General features: G+C 41.5%; 1 protein-coding gene across 3 annotated transcripts in view; it reads right to left on the bottom strand.

The window, feature by feature from the left end:
* Nucleotides 1–213: 213 nt before the first annotated feature.
* The window catches only part of Lrrc49 (leucine rich repeat containing 49), a 157,242-nt gene continuing 136,693 nt past the window's right edge, over nucleotides 214–20,762 (bottom strand). For 2 of the 3 annotated variants that reach the window (XM_023712689.1, XM_004628769.2), the window contains 3 exons: nucleotides 17,953–18,062; nucleotides 11,797–11,950; nucleotides 214–867 (listed from right to left, as the gene is read on the bottom strand). In XM_023712689.1, coding sequence (XP_023568457.1) covers nucleotides 664–867; nucleotides 11,797–11,950; nucleotides 17,953–18,062 — 468 coding nt within the window. In that variant the 3' untranslated portion in view covers nucleotides 214–663. The remainder of the gene's footprint in view (nucleotides 868–11,796; nucleotides 11,951–17,952; nucleotides 18,063–20,762) is intronic. The other variant, XM_004628770.2, reaches the window with a different exon arrangement.

A 20,762-nucleotide genomic window follows, 5' to 3' on the forward strand; every position in this document is an offset into this window, starting at 1 on the left:
CTACCACCTACAATCCCACGGAGCCCAGCAAACATCCCCTGAAGAACGGGCCCTCCTCCCATTCGGTGACCTATCTAACAGTAAACAACAACATGACAATGCTTTTTTTTTTGGTGGAACCGGGGATTGAACTCAGGCAGGCCCTTGTGCTTGCTCTACTGAGCCATCTTCCCGGACCCAGACAATGCTGACTGCATTAAGGAAGCAAACACATGTTTGTTTTTTTAAAACTAATTATTTAGTTTATTCTTTACTCATATAAAAGAGCATAGTTCTGGCTTGGAAATCATGACATAAATAAAAAAGCAAACAAATGAAAATTATCAGTGGAAAGTAGGTAGAAGCAACTCATGCTAAGCCACCAGCAAATCCTGCATACTTAGGGTGCCAGCCGTGCCGCCGGCCAGCAGAGGCACTGCCACCTCACCCCCAAGCCTCTCGCTCCTGGAGGCCACTTGGCTGCCCCACACAGGAAGTGAAAAAATCCTGCCCTTCTCCTGCTCTCCTTCTTCACCTTTGCATTTTGGACCAGCAGGCGATGACGCTTTGCTGCTGCTCTTTCTAGTCCATAGGACAGCGCTGTCATTGGAACAGGCTTCACCTGCATGTTTTCAAAGCTGAAAAAATAACACTGCCAAAGTGGACTGTAACCCAGAGCTGTTTCTATTTTTGGTCTGTTATCTGCTGCAGGCAGAGCTTCATGTAGGAGTTCTTATTGCGGATTTCTATGACTGCGTCCCTCACAAGCTCAATGAACATCTGTGGCCAAAGCTTCTGCAGAGCTTCATTCTTCATGTTGATTTCTGTGGCTTCCTTCATGAGGTCCTCCATGTACATCTTGCAGAACTTCTTTTTTTCTTTTATATCCTGTTTTTTTAAAAAAGAAAAAGTCCCATTACTTCAGCACTAATCTAAATGCCAAAGCAACCATTAGATGAACCAGAACACAGAGAGAATCTATTCTGACTCCTTCTCTCTCTACTGTCCACCTTTCAGAGCACGAATTCTTTCCTAGCCACACATGACAGTGTGTCCTGCCCGAGTCCAGCCCCAGGAAGCCCACTGTGCAGCCACTCCTGCCCCTGTTGGACAGCTCTGTTAGAAAACATACTGCTTGTTGCAATCCTGGACCATAGCAGGATTTCTCCCCTTTCAGTTCAGGTGGTTGAGCTCATACCGCCTGCTGAAAGCATAGTCTCGTGGCTGTGTGGTTAGTGTGTCAGGGTAGGAGACTGGTGATTTAAATTGGTAGAAAACTTTAAATATGCATACTCTGAATGTATCCTCTAGCAGAGAAAGGTATACAATGGAACATTACACTAGCATATGTTGCCCAAGCCACTGGAAGAAATATGCATGGAAGAAGAGGAAGCATACATGAGTATGGGACCCAGAACACGGCTTTCTGAACAGTGCTCCTACCAGCTACTGTGTCTGGCCACCTGCAAATGAAAAACCTGGTCCTAAATGCAACAGAAAAAGTTTTGGCCCATAGGATATCTGGGCATTTGGCTCCAATTTTCCAGAGGCTAAAACAAAGCCACTTTGCTGGGACCAGAAGTATACCCTAATGGTAACACACACTTGACTAGCAGGCATGAAGCCCTAGATTCGATCCCTATCCCTCCAAAAAAAAAAAAAAAAAAAATCCATTTTGTTTAATGCAAGAATATTTATTTTGACTACTGCTACTTCTAGAGAGTATCTAAGCATGACCATGAAAGGTGGCACAATGTATGTGGAGAACTCAACACAACACACCACATGAGCAGAACTGTAAGGAAGAGCTTCAGGCCAGTGAAGGAGGAAAGAAGTGAATGCTAATAAGACAATACAGTTAGGAAAAGAAGCCATTTAAGATTCCAGCTGAAATCCAAATGCCAAAATGAATTCAAGGTGAATTAAAGAGTGAAATTTAAAATATTACAACTATTGTCAACAAAATTACACTGAAGATATGCAATAAGGACAATGCCTGTGATGTTAATTTTGCCGAGGTTTGCAGGGTGAGTGTGCACACCTGTCGGTACTCAATTGTGGCACATCAAAGCTGTGCACATCAATATGTAAATTTTACCTCCCATGAAGAAACCATATCAAATATGGAGCTTAATTAATGGGTGCTGAATGATTTAGGGAGAAGCAAACTAATATTGGCAATTATTTTGAAATGCATTTTATAAATTGGACACATGGATGGATTGAGGGATTTAGAAGACATGAGATGGGGCAAGTTTGCCATAGAATATGGCATTAAGAGTACAATCTAGCTTTTGAGTGTTTTCTGTAAAATCCATTTGACTTAGCTATATGCTTGAAATTTGTATTAAAAGGTTAGAAAAAAATGGACAGAGAGAACCAATTAAAATATACTCAAGTATTATTAAAGTTGGGTTGTGAAACTATGTTTTCCTTTTTTCTATTTTTCCCAAATGTCTGCCATTTTTAAGATAAAAAAGTTTTAAATTCCTCATTGATGAATGTAAATTAACGAGTCCATTGCCCTGTTTCCCTAGCAGAGGCATATTTTGGAAATTTTCTTCCAACATCCAAGACATACCAAAATAATCGCTCAACATGCAGGGGGCAGCATGCTGATTTAATCTAGTTCATGTGCCAAAGCAACAGGTCATCGGGCTGACCTATCCAGAAAAATATGAGCAGATTTTGATGGTGATAAACAATAAATGCTTCCAGCTGGCTCCTCCTCTGCTGAATCTACTTCTCTGCCTCTAAAGCACAGCCTGGGACTTGGCCACCTACGCCAAGTGAGTGTGCCGATGCCTTCTAGCACTCAGCTAGCCTGGGCTACCCCAGGACACCCATGAGGAACTGCAAGGGTGAGGCACTGGACCAGCACCTAACAGGAGCAGTGTTTTACAACAAGCAATGCCTTTAGCCAAGGAAACAGCCCTAAGCATGGTTAGTGGGGAAAGAACAGTTCTAGGAAGACCAGATGAATCTTTATAATTTAAGGATAACAAAAGCAAACTTTTCAATGATGTATTTTGTTAAATCACTTATACATAATGTAAGTTACAATAAATATTTTGTAACTGACAGTATAAGTCTGGGAGTTAAAAATTTTCCTGTTACAGTCTCTTCCATTGTTTCTCTGTGAACATGTTGATACAGAATCACATTTGTTATAATAACCCTTCATTTGGTAATTGTGTTTGAAAGCATTTTTACTTCATTTCTCCTCTCCTCAAAGCCAATTACTGTACAGTTCTGCAGCATGTACCCTATAACTCGTCGGCGTCTGCCAGGACAGCTCAGCCTGCCCGTCCAGAATGGTCTTGTCAAGAGCACAAAGAGACGCACTCGTGCTGTGGCCTGCCGAGGAATTGCTGCACGTTGAGAAGCCTTTTTCCATTCTCAAATGCTTTCACATGCTTGTTTCTGTGTCTCACAAGATGGCCACAGGTTGGTTCAAAAAGCAAGTACTTTACAAGTCCAATGATGAGATGAACTCTAGCCAATTGCTATATTATTTCTTTGAACTAGAAATTTGCTCTAAAGATGGTTTGGAAAAACTATAGGTCAAGGGTGGGGTTTGCTATAGAAGCAATTTTAACTACAATGGCACTTGTGTTAGAGTCTAAGCCATATCTTCATTTTAGAAATGTGAAACTTGTTTGAGAGACTTGCTCAGGATTAGATACCATCTATTAAAAAATGCTTAGAGAAAACTCTAACCTCATTATGGAGGAATTGGCAGGGCAGATGCAAGACAGACTACACACATAAAAAGCCAACAATACAACGAAACCCACTAAGACATGCTGAATGAAATGATCAGCCAGCAAATACACTCAGCATTCAGAGAGAGTGCTCTTTGCAAGTGGGGTGGTCAAGAAGTCTTCTGAAAGTACCAGGAGGACACTGCGAAGGAATTGAAGATCAAGAGCCGCAAGGGCTTGCCCAGACGGATGCAGTCGACTACAGTCAGCAAGCCACTACTCTGAACAATCAGCCTGAATTTCCTACTTTCCTCACCTGCCTCTGAGCAGAACTGGATTCTGGAAAGTCCCTGAATCAGTGCACCGATTCTATGTCCTCCTCACCTCCTTTTCCAGCAAAGTCAGAAGAGTTGATGGAGGACTCCGAAGCAACGACCTTTAAGTTGCATCAACCAAGTCTGCTTAACCTGACTTGTGAGGCACGCACCCAGGTTAACTCCCCCAACAACTCAACGATACAGGTCAGAGAGAACGAGCACTCCGTGCTGCAGTGATTGTAGTAGTTTTCAAAACAGGAGAGCGGTGTAAGCGAAGGCGATTAAGGGGTTTCGCAGGGGCTTTCAGGTAAGGCGTGGGCAACAGCGGCGCATACCCAGCACTCCTGATCGTCAGCCTGGGGTTCTCTCCCAAAATTACGTGGCGTCAGTCCTGCCTTTTCCCTTCGTTTTTCTCAGGAGTCCACATTCCCTGTCTTTGCTTGTTCGCTACTTATTAATTGATCAAACCACTTTAATCAAGACTCTGCTTATGTGATTTCAGAGAGGCATTTTCCATTTAAAAGAAAACCAATGACCTTGACTGCCACACTAATCAAACTTCTTCCCTTATAGTTTGTGCCCTTGGAGTGTTAAAAAATCACGTCCTGCCCCACCAAGGTCATAAAGATTTCCTCTGATTTTAAAAGAACTTTAAAGTTTTATGTTTCAGACTTGGGCTTTTATTCGATCTGGAGTTAATTTTTTTGTTGCAGAGTGTGAAAGGGTTCAGTATGTTTTTCTGACTGGATAGCTCAGTTCCTCACCATCACCTACCGAGCAGCCACAGTGCAAGGCTTCCCACGTGTCTGCACACCCTCCCCAAGGCTCAGCCCAGGTCCAGCGCTGTTCTGTCCCCAGGTTTGTGTGTCCTGACACTGCTTACATCCAACAGCTTTAGAATCACGTCTGATAAGTGATGAGGCAAGTTCCTGCCTCTACTCCAGTCTACTTCAGGCCTTTGGCTTTGCTGGGTAACTTTTAGTATCAGCCAGTAAATTTCCACAGATAACCCCCAGCGTATTTAGAACTGTCTTGGATTTGTGAATGGATTTAAAGAGAATTCACATTTCTATAATACAGGGGAAACTATATCCATGAATAAACTACTTATTTCTTCAGTAACTTACAACAAAACTTAATAAGAAAGGGCTTTTACATATCTAATTATCCATTTCTATAGTGTTTGCTATTATGGTAAATGCTCTTACTTTGAATTTATTTTGGAATAGGTAATATGACCTTTATTCAACCTCCCCAAACTGATTTCTAAATGTTCTTTTTTATTTAGGGAATATGAGTTGAAAACTACTTTTAAAAAAGTGTTATTTATTTATTGTTTTGGTGGTGCCAGGGATTGAACTCAGAACCTTGCACCTGCCAGACAGGTGCTTACGCTACTGAGCTCTCTCTCCAGCCCCCAAACCACTTTTACAGTTTGTTATTTGTCTTTGCTTATTTTCTTTCTCCTTCCCATCTCATGGCTACCAAGTCATTTGCAACTCTTCCAGAATTTTTATGCTTTCATTACAAACTTAAGAATCTCTGGCCCACTGGGAATTTATACTGGTGTGAGGTGTTTGCTCTGTTTTTTTTTTTTTTTTTTTTTTTCTTTTTTCTCAGCTAGTTCAGTCAGTTCCCAAATCATTTATTGGATAGCCAACATGACTTCTTTTGAGTTGTTTTTTAAACATATAATACATTCTTTTATATTTAGATATATGCCAGAATTTTTCCACTTATCCACTGGACTATCTCTTCACAGTCACCTTCTTTGAATCGGTGCCTTTACAGTGTACCTTCATCCAGCGTACTAGCTGTCTACTCATTGTTCTTCCTTTTCAGAGGACTTGTGGCTATTTATTTCTTCCATAATGTACTTTAGAAGCCTCAACAAAAGCATTTTTAGCATTTTCACTGGGATAATACTATGTTTTTTAATTAACTCAAGAAAACATATTTTGCATTGGGACCTTCTTATTTAAAATATAGTAGTCTTTTTTTTTTGTATTTTACTAATGCTTTAAAGTGTTCTTTACATAGATCTTTCATATTTACCATTATTTTATGTTAGTCCACTCTGTACTACTGCAGTGAAACACTCGAGACAGGCTACTTTATAAAGAAGAGGAGTTTATCTTTGTGCGCAGCTTAAGAGGCTCATGGCTGAGGGCGGCAGCCAGGGAGGATGGTTTTGCTGGCAGAGCCCGCGGCAGTGCAAGGCATCACGTGGGGGTGACTGCCTGTCCACCACATGCCCTCTGCCATGATGCCCAGCCTTTTCACAGCTCAGATGCAATGGAGCCAGGCAACCAGAAGCCAAAGTAAGTCTTTGCTCCTTAAGTTGGCTCCCTCAAGTATTTTGTCGCAGCAATGGAAATGTGACCTCACCCTGTCCTGATACTGACTTTGATGATTCAGTCGCGTTCTGCTCCTGTGTAACAAATTACCTCAAGCTTGGTGGTCTCACATGACAGCCAGCTGCTGCGGCTTCTTGGCACCTGAAATCCAGGTGTGCCGCACCTGGCTGCGCTCAGGACTCCAGAAGGCTACGGTGCGCCTTCCTTTCTGAAGCTCCCTCTTCAGGCTCAAGGGGCTGTGGGTAGAATTCAGTTCCCTGTGCCATGAAGACGGAAGCCCCCATTTTCTTGTTGGCTGTGGGCCCCTGTCCTCAGCCTCTATGTTTCTTGCCATTTCTTCCACATGGCTGTCTCCAAGAGTGGTGCTGATTCCTTTGAGGTCAACAGGGGAACCATGGAGCCAGCGCCTGAGTGCTCTTTAGAGGACCTGCCAGATCAGTCAGGATCACTCAGGATAGAGAACCAGGGATCTTACTAAAGAGTCACAGTCCCCTTATCTGTGCTTTTGCTATTATCTGTGGCTAACTGTGGTCTGAAACATTAAATGAAAATTCCAACGTCAGATTGTCTCCCTAGTGTAAGGACCTGAAAGAGTAAATAAAATCTGAAAAGTACAACAGATGCTGTAAAAGGTAAAGAAGCTGCCCAAAAGGAAAGAACAACTGGGTCGAGGGAAAGGAGAAAAGAAAAAATATATATATATATAATTCAAATGATGGAACTAAACAAAAAAGAGGATATATAAATGAATGTCCATTTTAATCTGTGTATTCAAAATGGTTAGGATAGATACATAGTTACATTCTCTTAATGAATAGAGGGATTTGTTGTAATAGTGTTTGTACATAGGATATCATGTCCGCATCTTGTACAGCAATTAACCACTAGGAAGAGAGTATGCAATGTGTTAATTACTGGAACTGTCCTACCAGTTTGGTTTGAAACAGTCTCATTGCTATTTCTAAATAAAATTATCGAAGAAAAAAGAAAAAATATATATATTATAGCTAAATGTACTACTAATTTCTATTATTTTATTTTATTTTTCTATGTATTTAGTACAAGGTCTACAGGGTCTCACTACACAGCTCGGACTCGTAGTGATCCTCCTGTGTTCAGCTTCCCAAGCCCCGGGATTACGGGTGTGCGCCACCACACCAGTCTCAGTTGCTGGCTCAGTGTGCCCCGGGGTTGGGGCCAGCATGGCGCACCAGGGCTTGAACCTCAGTCCTGTGCCTGCCTAAGCAGGTGCTTGAGTCTGCTGAGTTATCTGGTTGGCTTTTTCTATTGGTTTATTCAAAGAAACAGTTAATGCTTCATTTTCTGACCAATTTTATGTGCTTGTGTCTGGTAATCTGAACACCAACTTTGAAGACAACAATATGCAGTATAACAACCACTGTTGAATTCCTGTCTTGTTTTTTGAAACTGTGTGAGGTGAGTGTGATAACCACTACACTAGGGAAACCTGCTTGAAATTGTGCATCATTTCTAATGTTTTTTATTGTTTTTATTCTCTTTAAAATATCAAAGAAAGGAAAATCCCAGAAATACGATTTATAACTTCTGAATGATTGTTATGATAGTGTTACACTATGCACCTTATGACTAGCTATTTTGGTAGGCTTCCTCAGCCTTTCTTATACACTAAACAACACTGTAAGTATCTATGTACGTAGTGGAGGCGTCTGTCAGCTTCAGCACTACCCCTGGTTTCATCAGACACCAAGGTTTCAGCAGAAGGGGAGACTTGCTGTGTCTGCAAAAACCCAGTTGGCTGCGCCATGTTCCACAGATTAGAAGCAAGTTACAGGTTTTCCTCACCTGGGGGGAGAGGGTGCGCTTAGGTGCACACCAGGGGTGGGAATCACAGAGGCCGGCTGTGGACTGCGCCTCCCAGCGGAGGTAAAGCTTCCAGAGATTTCCACCCCAGCATGAGACCCACTATCCAATTTCTACTCTATTTGAATTTAAAAATTAAGAATAGGTATAAAGTTGTTTTTCAATGTATACAGAAATGATCATTTTATCCTTAAATCTATGAATGATAATAAATCTTTCTTGTACTTCTAGAACAAACTGCAATGTCTGTAATGTTTGTTATTCATTTAATGTTTTGCTTGATAATATTTTGGAGTATCTTTGTCTTTGCCCATCCTGAAGCAGTGACTTTCCAGCACCTCTATCACATGTTACTAAATGTGTCCATTTCTTTTTTTTTTTTTTTTTTGGTGGAACCAGGGATTGAACTCAGGCCCTTGCGCTTGCCAGGGAAGCACTTATTCCACTGAGCCATCTCCCCAGCCCCTTTGCTTGATAATATTTTAAAAGGGCATTTGCATGAATATTTTTACATATCTGGTCTGGGTTTCCCTTTCCTATGCAATCCTAATGGGTTTTTGAAACAAAATTATTCTATCTTGAAAAACTGGAAAAACATTTCCTCTGTCAATACTCTTAAACAGCTTAAAATCATTACATATCTATTCCTAAAGGCTTAGTAGAATTCTTTGTGAAACTCCCTGTTTTTCACACAGTTCTTTATAAATTCCTCTACATTTCTTTCATGAAAATCTGTTCACTGAGATTCTCTCAATATACCCATTAATTACTTGGCTCACACCCGAGTGAGGAGGGGGGTTTCTAATCCTGCCAGCGTGGCTTTCAGGTTTCTCTCCTGTCATGGCCAGGAAGCCCTCATTGGCCAAAGAATCACATCCTCAAGCTCTTGCTACAGCCCTCTCCCTTTACAACCTCATCTTCTTAACACAGTCTACTTCCCACCCGGCCCAGACCAGGACCTTCTTCTAGTTGCCCTCGCCTTACCCGTGCTATGCCTTGCAGTGCTTTGTTCAGATTGTGCTGTTTAGCCCTTTCCCTTTATCACATGGCTTATATGCTATCCTTTAGACAGCATCTTTTCTAGAAAGCCTCCTTTGATTTGGCTCAGCCCTCTACTCATTTGGTCTACTGATTCACAATTATTCCAATCCATGTCTACTCCTTCCATTCGAATGTGAATTCCACACGGACAAAGATGTTTTCTTATGCACTCGCATATTACAGTGTACAGCAGGTGCACAAAATAATTTTAGAATCAGAGCTAAGACGAGACAGGGAGTTGACATCAAGTATTTGAACCATTCCCGTGTAGAAGAGATTTGTTCTCTTTACGTATATGGAATGTGACTCTCCAATGAAAGTTGCTAGGAGACAGATTTAAGCTTCAAAGGGCAAGAATTTCTCCATATTTGGCAGTAATCAAAAAAAGAAAAAAAAAAGCAATTTCCCCCTTTTTGTTTTGGGGGTGTGTGTGTGTGTGTGTGTGTGTGCATGTGTGTGTGTGTGTTGTATGTGTGTGTGTGTATGACAGAGGTGGGGCAATGAGGATCAGACCCAGGGCCTTGGGCATGCTAGGCAAGTGTGCTACCATAGAGCTACAGACCTTGCCATTTCTTTCATTAGAAGAGGATTTTTTTTTTTTTTTTTTTTTTTTTTAATTTGGTACAGGGTCTTACTACACCGCTCAAACTCATAGTGATCCTCCTGTTTTCAGCCTCACCAGTAGTGGGATTACAGGCATGCACCACCATGCCAGGACTCCAGGGCCGGCTCAGCAGAACCTGAGGGTGGGGCTGGCACGGCATGTGGTGCTGGGGATCGAACCCTAGTCCCTGAGCTTGCCTAAGCAGGTGTTTCGTCTGCTCAGCTATCCCAATGTCCCTCTACTAGCAGAATTTAAAGCACAAGCTGAATCCTTTTAGGATGCTAAGAAAGGTATCATTGCATCGAGTTTTCAAGTGATTTTTCAAGCCATAATCCTTTAAGCTCTATGGATTCCAGACAGCTCAGGATTGGGAGGGGATGAAAGGAAAGGAAAAGAACTGTAACAAACAATTAAATGAGGCTCTACATCCACTATGTTTCTTCTATAAACAGGGGCCCCTTCTGCAACATACTGGGCTGTTAGCTACATATAGTTTAGTAAAGAAGCATACAAATTTTTACTTTTTGTATTTAGTACAGGGTCTACAGGGTCCCACTACATAGACTGGACTTGTAGTGATCCACCTGTGTTCAGCCTCCCAAGTGCTGGGATTACAGGCGCGCCACCAAACTCAGTCTCAATCACTGTCTCAGTGTGCCCCGGGGGCGGGTCCGGCACACATGCAGGGGATCAAACTCTCCGCTCTACTTCTTCCTAGGTCCCTGGGGCGTACTGCTTCTGGCTCCCCAGGTAAGGAGGGCACTGAGCTATTTGGCTGACCCTAAGAATTATGCAATTGTTAAAAAAATGAGAAAACCAGTTTTCTGGCCATTTCACTTCTCAGTTTTATATATATATATGAAATATAAAGGAATATATATATATATATATATATATTTGCTCTTTTGAAATAGGATCTTTCTGTGCAGTTCAGGCTGGTCTTGAACTCACTGTGTAGCCCAGGTTGGCCTCCAACTTGCAGTGACCTTCTTGCTTCAGCCTCCTAAATGCCAGGATTACAGACCAGTACCACCTACATACCTCTATACGCGCCCACCCATAAATATATATGTGTGTGTATGCAAATCTATGGATATATCTCCATTTCTGTCTTTGGAGATATACACAGACAGGTAGAGAAGTATTTATCTCCATCCCTCTATGTTACTCGGTCATTATATCTACAGGTAACCTGTGTGAGGAGATCCGCAGGTCCATCCACACCTCTCAGTAGGCATATTCCCTCATAAGTCAGAGGTGCTCAAGACGATCTGCCCTTTGGACCTGCAAAAATCTTCTGCAGAATCTTAATACCTTGTGATTATTTTAGATGCTTAGTTCCTTCTGCTTCCCTATGAACCCTATCAAGGTGGTAACTGCAGAGCTGTCACCTTTGTCACTCCTACAGCCCCCTAATACTGTACTGTATCACCCCAATAAACCTTTAAACATTAAAAAAAAATGTAAAGCACTGGCTTTACATTTACCAGTGTTCCTGGCTAAATAGCTCTATTTGGAACAAAAGAGATTATATCACATGACTAAGAATGCAGAAGGTCATGGTGTAGAATGAAGAACATGAAGTAGAACCACAGCAGTCCACAGTTAGGCAACAATGAGGGAGACTTGGCTACATCTTTTGCCGGTTTCCTAGAGCCAGCCAGGTCCCCACACAGCTTTCTCTTTTTTTAATCCAGATACCTCAGGACCCGTGGTCCAATCCTAGTCTACAGTTTTGGTACAGAATTCTTTTCAACATCTTTCCTACTGAAAGAAAGCTGCTGAGACCACAGCTCTTCCTCACCTCCCCGCTCTACTTCTTCCTGGTTCCTTGGGGCGTACTGCTTCTGGCTCCCCAGGTAAGGAGGGCAAAAGGTAGAGAGCCCCACAGGGCGCAAGTCATGGGGGCCATACTCAGGTACGACAGATCCCAAAGATTAATGGAGTTTTACCTCTAACTTCTCATTATAAAATTCCCTTGTGGTATAATTTAGTGTAGCACGATTTGTGTTTTCTCCTACAAGTCTTTTGCTGTCATTATTTTCCTCATTGACAATTCCAGGTTTTTTCCCCTTGGTTTCTAGTAGATACCGGAATTGCTTTTTCCTGTAGAAAAATAGGAAAGAGATTTAGAAAATTATTTATCTGATTTATTAAAATGTATCCAATTTTAACTTTAGAAGAAAGTACACAGCTTTCTCAACAAAATTTGTTACTTACTTAAGCTCAGTTTGGTATCCCAGTTCTTCTAATTAAGCTATGCAACTCAACTTCTTTTGTTCTATAATTACCAGTCATCAATATAAACATACCTGAAGCATTTCCAAAATAAAACAAAAACCTCTACCTCAATGAACATCAGTATAAAAATTAAGAGTACAAAACAACCCAATTAAAGATGTAGTGGAGCAAACTCTCAAAATCTTTCCATCCTATAGAGGATGTTAGTCACCTCTTATAAACCACGCCAACAGTCTGTAATTCCATCATTCGGGTTCGTAGTATTACTGGTAGCAGGAGCATGGAATGGGGTACTTCCTTAACTTTAGGAAAAAGCAAAACAAAAAACCAAAAGGCTCCAACTGCCAGCAATCAGGCAAGAACTGGCAAGTGGGTTAGCAGGGAAGCGGAACGGCCCTGGTGACCTTGGACAGGGCACACCCGGCTCACCCTGCCCCCCTCAGTGCCCCGCCCATGAAGGTGCTGCCGGTCCCCACCTGACCCTCTCTGCATGAAGAGATACTGCTGCTCCACCGTGAACTGAGGCCTGGGAGCACAAGAGGCATTTAAAAAAAATGTCTTTTCTGCATTTAAAAGGATAACAATCATTTGAGAAATCGAGGGAAGCACAAAATTTGGAAACTATAAAGAAATATGCAGCAAGCACCTACCAGACTATAGCTCATAAATCTACAATGACGTTCATATTTGATATATTTTTGAGCAGACTTTTCCCGTAAATTGTAGACAAGGTAAGAGCATACTAAGCATTCTATTGCGAATGTTGTTTTTATGGAATGTTATGTGATAAACATTTTCTGTCACTAAAAATTGTAATTTCAAAGAATGAATGAAAGTCAATTGGAAAATAGATCACAATTTACCTAATCAGTCCCTTTAACAAATATTTATGTAGTATAATTTTCTTGCTTTTGTAAAGAAAAAAGTGAGTACTGTATTTTATTTATTTATTTTTTTACTGTTTTTTAAATTTCAGAACAATCCTATTACATTTTATATCACTTTTATTAGTCTTTTCAAATAACCAACTCTCCATTAATTCTGTTTCAACATAATTTTCTTCAGGACTATTTTGCTGTTCTGTACTTTTGTGATATACATGCCAGCTCGCTGATTTCCAACCTGTGTCCTTCCCTACCAACGCCAACTCAAGGAGGCTACGTTTGGCACTGAGCCCTGCTCTAACGTCCTGCACGGTTTGCAATCTGGTACTTTCTTCTCTTACAGCTCAACGTGGTTTCAAATTCCCATTTTGAATGTCTCTAACCTGTAGATTATTTAGGAATTTTTCCTTGATTTCCCAAAATATTGGGATATTTTGGTTCTCTTTTTATTATAATTGGATTAAAGTTTAATTGTTTTAAAATTTTTTATTTTTTGTGGTCTAGTGATTGTACCACTGCTTTTACACTGAACTGTGTCTACACACACACACACACAAAAAAAAAAAAACTATGTTTTTGAGATAGGGTCACTAACTCGGTAAACCACCCAAGGCTGGCCTTGAATCTGACTGTCCTGCCTCAGGGCTGCAAGTACTAGAGCTGCAGGGGTCTACCATTGGACCCCCACTTCAAATGCCATTTTGAACAGAGAATATGCTCCGTATGACTTCAAGTCCTTGTGGCTGGTGACTTTCGCCATCTGGGTGTATAGGGGTCACCAGCAATAGATGTTCTATGAACGCTTGAATGTGCGTTGTGTAGTTATGTGGGACAGTTTTCAGAATGCCTATTAGGTCAAATTTGTTATCATGCTACGTAAGCATTTTAATCCTTCGGCTCTCACTCAAAAGTGATTAAAACGTCTGTGCTTGTGAGCTGTAATTCTGTCAGTTCTAGAGTTTTAAGTTTCGAAGGCTACACTAACAGATGTGAACAAATTTAAGCCTACTGTGTCTTTGGCAACCTAAGCCCACTACCATTTTGAAATGACCTCCTTTTGTTCCTAGTACTGTCTTTTAAGCTTGCAGTCCTTTTAGTCTTCAGCAGTGACTCTTTCTATTTTGGATAAGAAGGACGTTGTCTTATCTTCTCCTATCTTCTTACTTGCGAATTTATATGACTTTGTGTTTCACATGCATTGCTTATAAACAGCATATAGTTTTACTCAACCTGACAACCTTTGGGCTTTAATCAGAACAACAGCATGTAGCCATGTGCCCATAATGACAGTTTGGTCAATGACAGGCTGTACACATGACAGTGGTCTCATAAGACGGTAGCACCTGGGGACAGAAGTGCCACACGAAGCACCTCTCAGAGCTTAATCCCATCACGGAGTGATGCGTGACTGTGCTTGTCATTTCGGTCAACTGACGAGGTCATATTACAGCTTCCTGGAAGGTGTGTCCTCTACCCTGAGATTTTATATCTAAATAAGCCTCCTCTGGGCTGCTCAGTGTCACCTTGTGCCTTGTTTGACCCCCAGAATGCAGGTGGGAAGGCGGCATGTCAGCTTGTAACACAGGCCCCAGTAAGCCTTGTGTGTTTCTGCTCTCTTGGAACCAAACTTTTCTCTGCCATGAGAATAAACCCAGGCAGGAGGACGGGAGCCCCTGGGGAGCAGAGACGAGCTGTCCCTTGCTAGGCAAGGCCACAGCCAGCCAGCGCCCACACAAGTGCGGGAGACCAGCTTAGACCAGCAGCGCGCTACCCAAGCCACAGGGCACGGCAGAGACACGAGGACACCCAGACAGCTTGCAGACTCAGAGGAGAAACACCGCTCGTTCTGTAGCAGCGGGCTTTGAGGCATCTGTTACCTCACAAGAGCAAAGTGACAGGAAAACATCTGCTCAAATAATACGATTTAGGCTTCATGTACCACTGCGGCTTTTACATTTAATTCACATATCCTATGCGCTTTGCTCTTTGCCTTTTCTCTCCTCCCTCTTACTAGTTTAGAAGCCATACATATATGTCTATTTTTGGTTTACCATGGAAATTACAATTCCAACTTTTTTTTTGAGACAGGTCTTGCTATGCAGTTTGGGCTGGCCCCATGCTCACGTTTGTAGCCCCCAGGCTGGTCTTGAACTTGCAGCGATCCTTCCATCTCAGCTTCCTGAGTGTTGGGGTTACAGGCATGCGCCACCTGCCGGGGTTCCTGGGCCTGCATAGCACGTGGGGCCGAGGATCGAACTCAGGACCTTGTACTTGCCAGATAGGGCTTATGCCGCTGAGCTATCTCCCCAGGCCCACAATTTGAACTCTTAATACCATTCATTCCTTCCTAATACTACAGGATAGATTTTAGTCCTTTAATTTAAACTTCATACAATGTTATTATTACTAATTTTCTCTAACATATTTGATACTTTCCTTGCTGTCTAGCTCTCTTGTATTTCAGATCATATAACTGGGACCACTGTTCCACCTTAATTACACACTTCCTAATTTCCGATAGTGCAGGAACACTGACGAGAACTCTCCTAGGTTTTGTTTCCATTATTTTCTTGTTAAAAAGTATCTCATCTTCATTCTTTAAAACCTTTTTCTCTGTTCAGAATTCCAGGTTGGTAACTAACTTCCTTCAGGGCCCTGAACACAGCTCCCATTCATTATCTTGTTCTTTCGACCTCCACTACTGCTTGATAGTCAACTGCTGGTCTGCACTTGTTCGAAGGTAATCTCTTTTCCTAGTTGTTGAAGGTTTTTACATCCTGTTTAGTGCTGCAGTTTCATTGTGATGTGGTCACTGTGAAATCCTACTTATCCCATTTGGAGTTTGTTGCATTTATATAATTTGCATATTACTATGTTTTGTCAATTCTGAAAGGAATATGTTGCCTTTACCTCTTCAGATATTGTGTCTGTGCCACGCTTTATTGTGCTTCTTGAAACTTAAAACAAATAGATGCTAAACTTTTTATCTCACTCTATTCTCCAAATTTCCTAACTACTTTTCCACATGTCATCTCTTTGTGTCGCAGCCTGGAAATTTTGCTCTGGTAAACTTCCCAGTTTAGTGAATCTCTTTTCAAGAATTCCTAATCAGCTGTTAAGCCTCCCCATTTATTTTAAAATTTATTACATTTTTCCTGTGGGTACCTTTCCTTGGTTTTCTTTCAGACTGGCTGGATCACCTATAATTTTTTTGTTTTCTCCAGACTTATTCAAACTTAAAACATAGGAAGCACAGTCATGTTATCATCTATGAATTATGTCTCCAGTCTTCATGGGTCTCTTTGTAGTGGCCTTTTTCTGCTTTTATATATACATGATGGCTTGTTTCCTTTTGGTACTAGTTCTTTATCTTCATTGCATGCCAGACATCATTCTGTGTGTGTGTCTAAATGTCTGTGTGTGTGTGTGTGTGTGTGTGTGTATGTGTGAAAGAGAGAGAGAGAGAGAGAGAGAGAGAGAGAGAGAGAGAGAGAGTAGATTACTGAACATCTCCAGAACTTTATTTTTATTTTCAGACATGCTCTCTCTGCAAGTCCCTACATTGCCTATGCTGGGCTTGAACTTGTGATCCTGCCTCAGCTTCCCAGTGTGCTGGGATTATGGGCGTGTGCCCGCACAAGTGGCTGGTCAGCATTCTTAGGGATTATCCACGGGCACTCTTTGAAACTGTATGAAAATGATTTTCTCCAGAGATACTTAGATATCCACATAGCTAAAGTAATGCTTAAAGTTCAATTTTAAACTACCTAAATCAAGCTGCAAATCTCCACGAGGGCTGTCTTTTGTTTCCATCTCCGCAGGGACAACTTTCTCCTTGCCTACTCAAAAGTACAGCTTGGCATGGAAATCCTGAGGGCGGGGGAAGCAGCAGGCTTAGCTCCCACACGCCCTCATGCTTTGGGGTAGCCCCTGGGTGAACCCTGGAAGATTTCAATTTATATTCAATACTTTAGATGAGGTCTTGGATTATTTAGCATTTGGACTAGCTGGACTGGTCATAAAGTTTTGGAAATAAGATTTTAAGCATATTTATTTGATACAGTATATTATTTATATCCTTCATATTCTTTATTTTTGTTTATTTGAGCCAATTGATTGAAAAATTGTATTAATGTCTACTACAAAACCTAAATCTTTCAGTATATATTTCTATTTGTTGGTACATTTAAAAATCGTTATCTTGGGTACACTGTTTATGGCTATTAGTAGGTTGTCACTTTTAGTGGCATCAATTCTATTGTCACTAATATGAATTTTCCCGTATTTGTTTGGTATTGGCACTTTCCTGTTATACATTTTCCATCTCTTTGTTTCCAACCTTTAGGCATTTCTCAAAAACAACAAAACGTAATTTTTAACCTAATCTGAGTTATTATCTATTAATGAGATAATTTCATCCATTAAAATTTATTATAAAGCTTACATATGCTTTTCTTTCTTTCCTGTTTTGTGTTGATCAGGATTACTTTTTTTTCCTTTGTTAAGAAAATAATAATTTAATTTTCTTTTCTATGGGAGCTCTTAAAACTTTAATATATACAGTTAAACATGTATTTTCTCATCAATTTTGTTAATTTGCTTTAGTCTCTCCTATAATCCTACAGTCCTTTCCTACAGCAGCTGAAAGGTTACATTTTAATTACTTATGGTATGTTTTTAATTTATCAGACTAAAAACCACATTAAAAAAAAAGTTGGGGTTGGGGAGATAGCTCAGTAGAATAAGCGCTTGCCTGGCAAGTACAGGGTCCTGAGTTCAATCCCTGGTTCCACAAAAAAACCCACATAAAAACAAGGACTTTCCCTTATTCATCTTTATATTCCCTAACCTTTGAATAGGATCAGCCTGAAAATAAGTCTAAGATATATGTCTATAGGATGACTCGATGGCATAGGTAAGACATATGTGAAGTTTATGACTTTCTCTAGTATAAGAGTAATCAATAAAACCTATAAAAATTACCTGACATCCCCCAGAATTGAAATCAGACGGTACTGAGGCAACTCGGAGGACGCGATGTGTGCCAGGATCCCGAAGAGCCTTTCAGCCATTATCATGTCATTCTGGGTGACCTGAAGGAGGCAATGGAGAGGGCTCAGAGATGGCAGGGGTCTAGCTCGATTAGATATTCTTTTAGCTAAGGAAAGTACACTTTCCGGGTATATGGAGTAAGGGTTTTCACTGCAATTTCTCCTTCTCCCTTGAGCCTAATCAGAATAAAGACACAAACCACGGCCGCTGGAAGCTGATGGGTGTGTACGCAGTGAGTTAGCTCTGGCCGATAAGCTGTTTCCTAAGAAGCATGCCTGCGGCACCTTAAGTTCTTAAAGTATTTTTTTTTAATTTATTTAAAGAAGCCTTGTACTTTCTTAGACTAGAATGTTATAGAGGGAAAATTTCCATAGTCAACAGGAGGGACTGGTTTTAATGAAGCACTTAAGCCAGGGCGTCATTCGTAGCTTTTTCCTTGAGAAAAGGCATTCTCACTGGATTAGCGAGCTTACCCTGCTCATTGTAAATTTATGGCAGTTTCTCCCCGCAAAGAATAACTCATCACAAGTATGCCCTGTGAAGCTTCACTCCTATGAAACCAAAAAAGTACAAATAGGACTTGGATTAACATCTGACCATATCATATTCATGGACTAGGAATGCGGCGTTTCAAATTGCACCCGTCTGTCTACCCTGTATTCTTCATAAGGAAGGGCCATTTTGTTCCCTATAGAACATTTGGTTGCAACTGGTAGAGGGCTGCAGGGGCAGCGAGGGTGCGGTGAGCAGAGATGCTGCTAAACATCGGATAGGGATAGTCACATCCGAACTCGCACAGGAAAGCCCCTGCAACGAAGAATTCTCTGGCTCAAAATGGTAGTTGGAGCCAGGGGTGAGAAACACTCATGAAGCGAAATTGCAGATCTTTTGAACATTCATTCTTAATATTACTTGTTGTATACTACACAGACATCTTCTGACCCAGAAACATTGTACACAGATAAATGGCTGCACACCAACTCCCTTCCTGACCTGGACCTTCGCAGCTAATGAGCCTGCCGCTCCCAGAATCCTGCTTCTATCCAAAAACCAAGTAGTTTGGTCTGATATAGTCACCTAGTGGCCAACAGAGGCCACTACTCCATCTTTTCTGAATGTTCAGAATCAAGTTTAATTTGACCGTAAGCAATATTATTCTCTTTTACAAAGAGAAACAAACATGTAAAGTACATTACTACATAACCACAAATTAGATGAGAAGTTAGATTTTTAGGTATTTTAATAAAATATCAAATATTTCCAGCATTGGCATTAGTCCGAATAAATCATATTGGTTCTATTTCTTCTCTACTTTCATTACACTATTCTTTCCAACTTCAATGTTTTATAACACTGGATGTTTCCCCAGTAGTGATCTCTATGTGGATAAAAGCATGATGTAGGATTAGTCAGTATTCAGGGGCCATTAAGGAGGGACAATCACCCACCGGCAGCCAAAATAACCACTCTACTTGCAGTCTACACTAAATCTGGAAGCCCTTGGGGCTAATTCTCAGGTCCTGCCAGGGACGCACCGGTGCTCACGAGAGCACCAAGGGCTGAGCCAAATCCCTGAAGAGCCAGCTGCAGAAGTCAGTAAGCCTCGGAAGGCTCCAGATTTGCCCACCGTCCAGCAGACAGTGGACACTGTGGTCATGGCCCACAACTTAGAGATCTCCAAGTCCCAAAGTGTGCTAGAATTTTAGAATTTGAGGTCACAGGTAGCTGTAGGTGGACCAGCTCTAGTAAAGAAGTACCAGCCACTGTGCCAGCGAAGTTGGCTCCCGCTCATCTTACGATAGTGGCGTCTGCATTTTCAGGGATAGTGCAGTAAGACTAACAACATATTAAAGACTTTTTTTTTTTCCCTTTGGAGGATTATTTACATTCTGTAGAGGTATATACACAGTTCCTCTCTTCTCTTCCAAATTAATATAGAAAAGAACACAGTCTTTGAGTAGCTGTGGGATTACCCTGTGACAAAATTCAGCAGAATTGATCTAAAAATACCCTTCAGTACTAACGTTCCAAGTATTCAGCTCCCGGCTTGAGTTCCCCGATACCAGCATGACACGGACAGCTGTTAGCAGCTCTTAGCAAGGCAGTCCAGATGTTCACTTAGCCTCCTCCCTCCCATCCTCTTCTCACTCCTGCATTTTATTCTTCCCTTCTACTACCTTATTAGTTCACATTTAGAGTTTACTTCTTCCCACTTTGCATGTAAAGCACCTTAAAAATACAAAGATCACACTACCTACTGTTATGGTTTGTATCTAGGTGCCCGGCAAAGCCTCATGCAGTCATGGGGCGGCTTCCAGAGTTGGGGATTAATTCATGATCCAACGCTGGGGTTATGGATGAGGGCTCCTGGGATCATGCGTGTGAGCGCTGCACCTTCCGACAGCCGGAATGCACAGGAAGAAGGGAGAGAGGCCTGCCTCTGCCATTGCTGCCGCTGCTTCGCCCTCTGCTCTTGCTGCTTTCGCTGTTTTCTGCCACCATGAGCAGCTGCCCTCCGCCATGTGCCACACTGCCAGCCGATGATCGACTGAAACCTCCACAAATTGTGAGCTAAATAAACCTTTCCTTCCTTCATTTTAGGGACATATATTTTGTCCCAGCAATGAGAGAAAAGTAATCCAGACCCATATAGTAGGGTTACTTTTTTCTTTTTTTAACTCTCACTGGAAGCAACATTTTACTTCTCTAATTGCTCACAAGCAACTACTCACTATGCCCTC

Source organism: Octodon degus, unplaced genomic scaffold, assembly GCF_000260255.1.
Source record: "Octodon degus isolate 3935 unplaced genomic scaffold, OctDeg1.0 scaffold00026, whole genome shotgun sequence".
NCBI lineage: Eukaryota > Metazoa > Chordata > Mammalia > Rodentia > Octodontidae > Octodon > Octodon degus.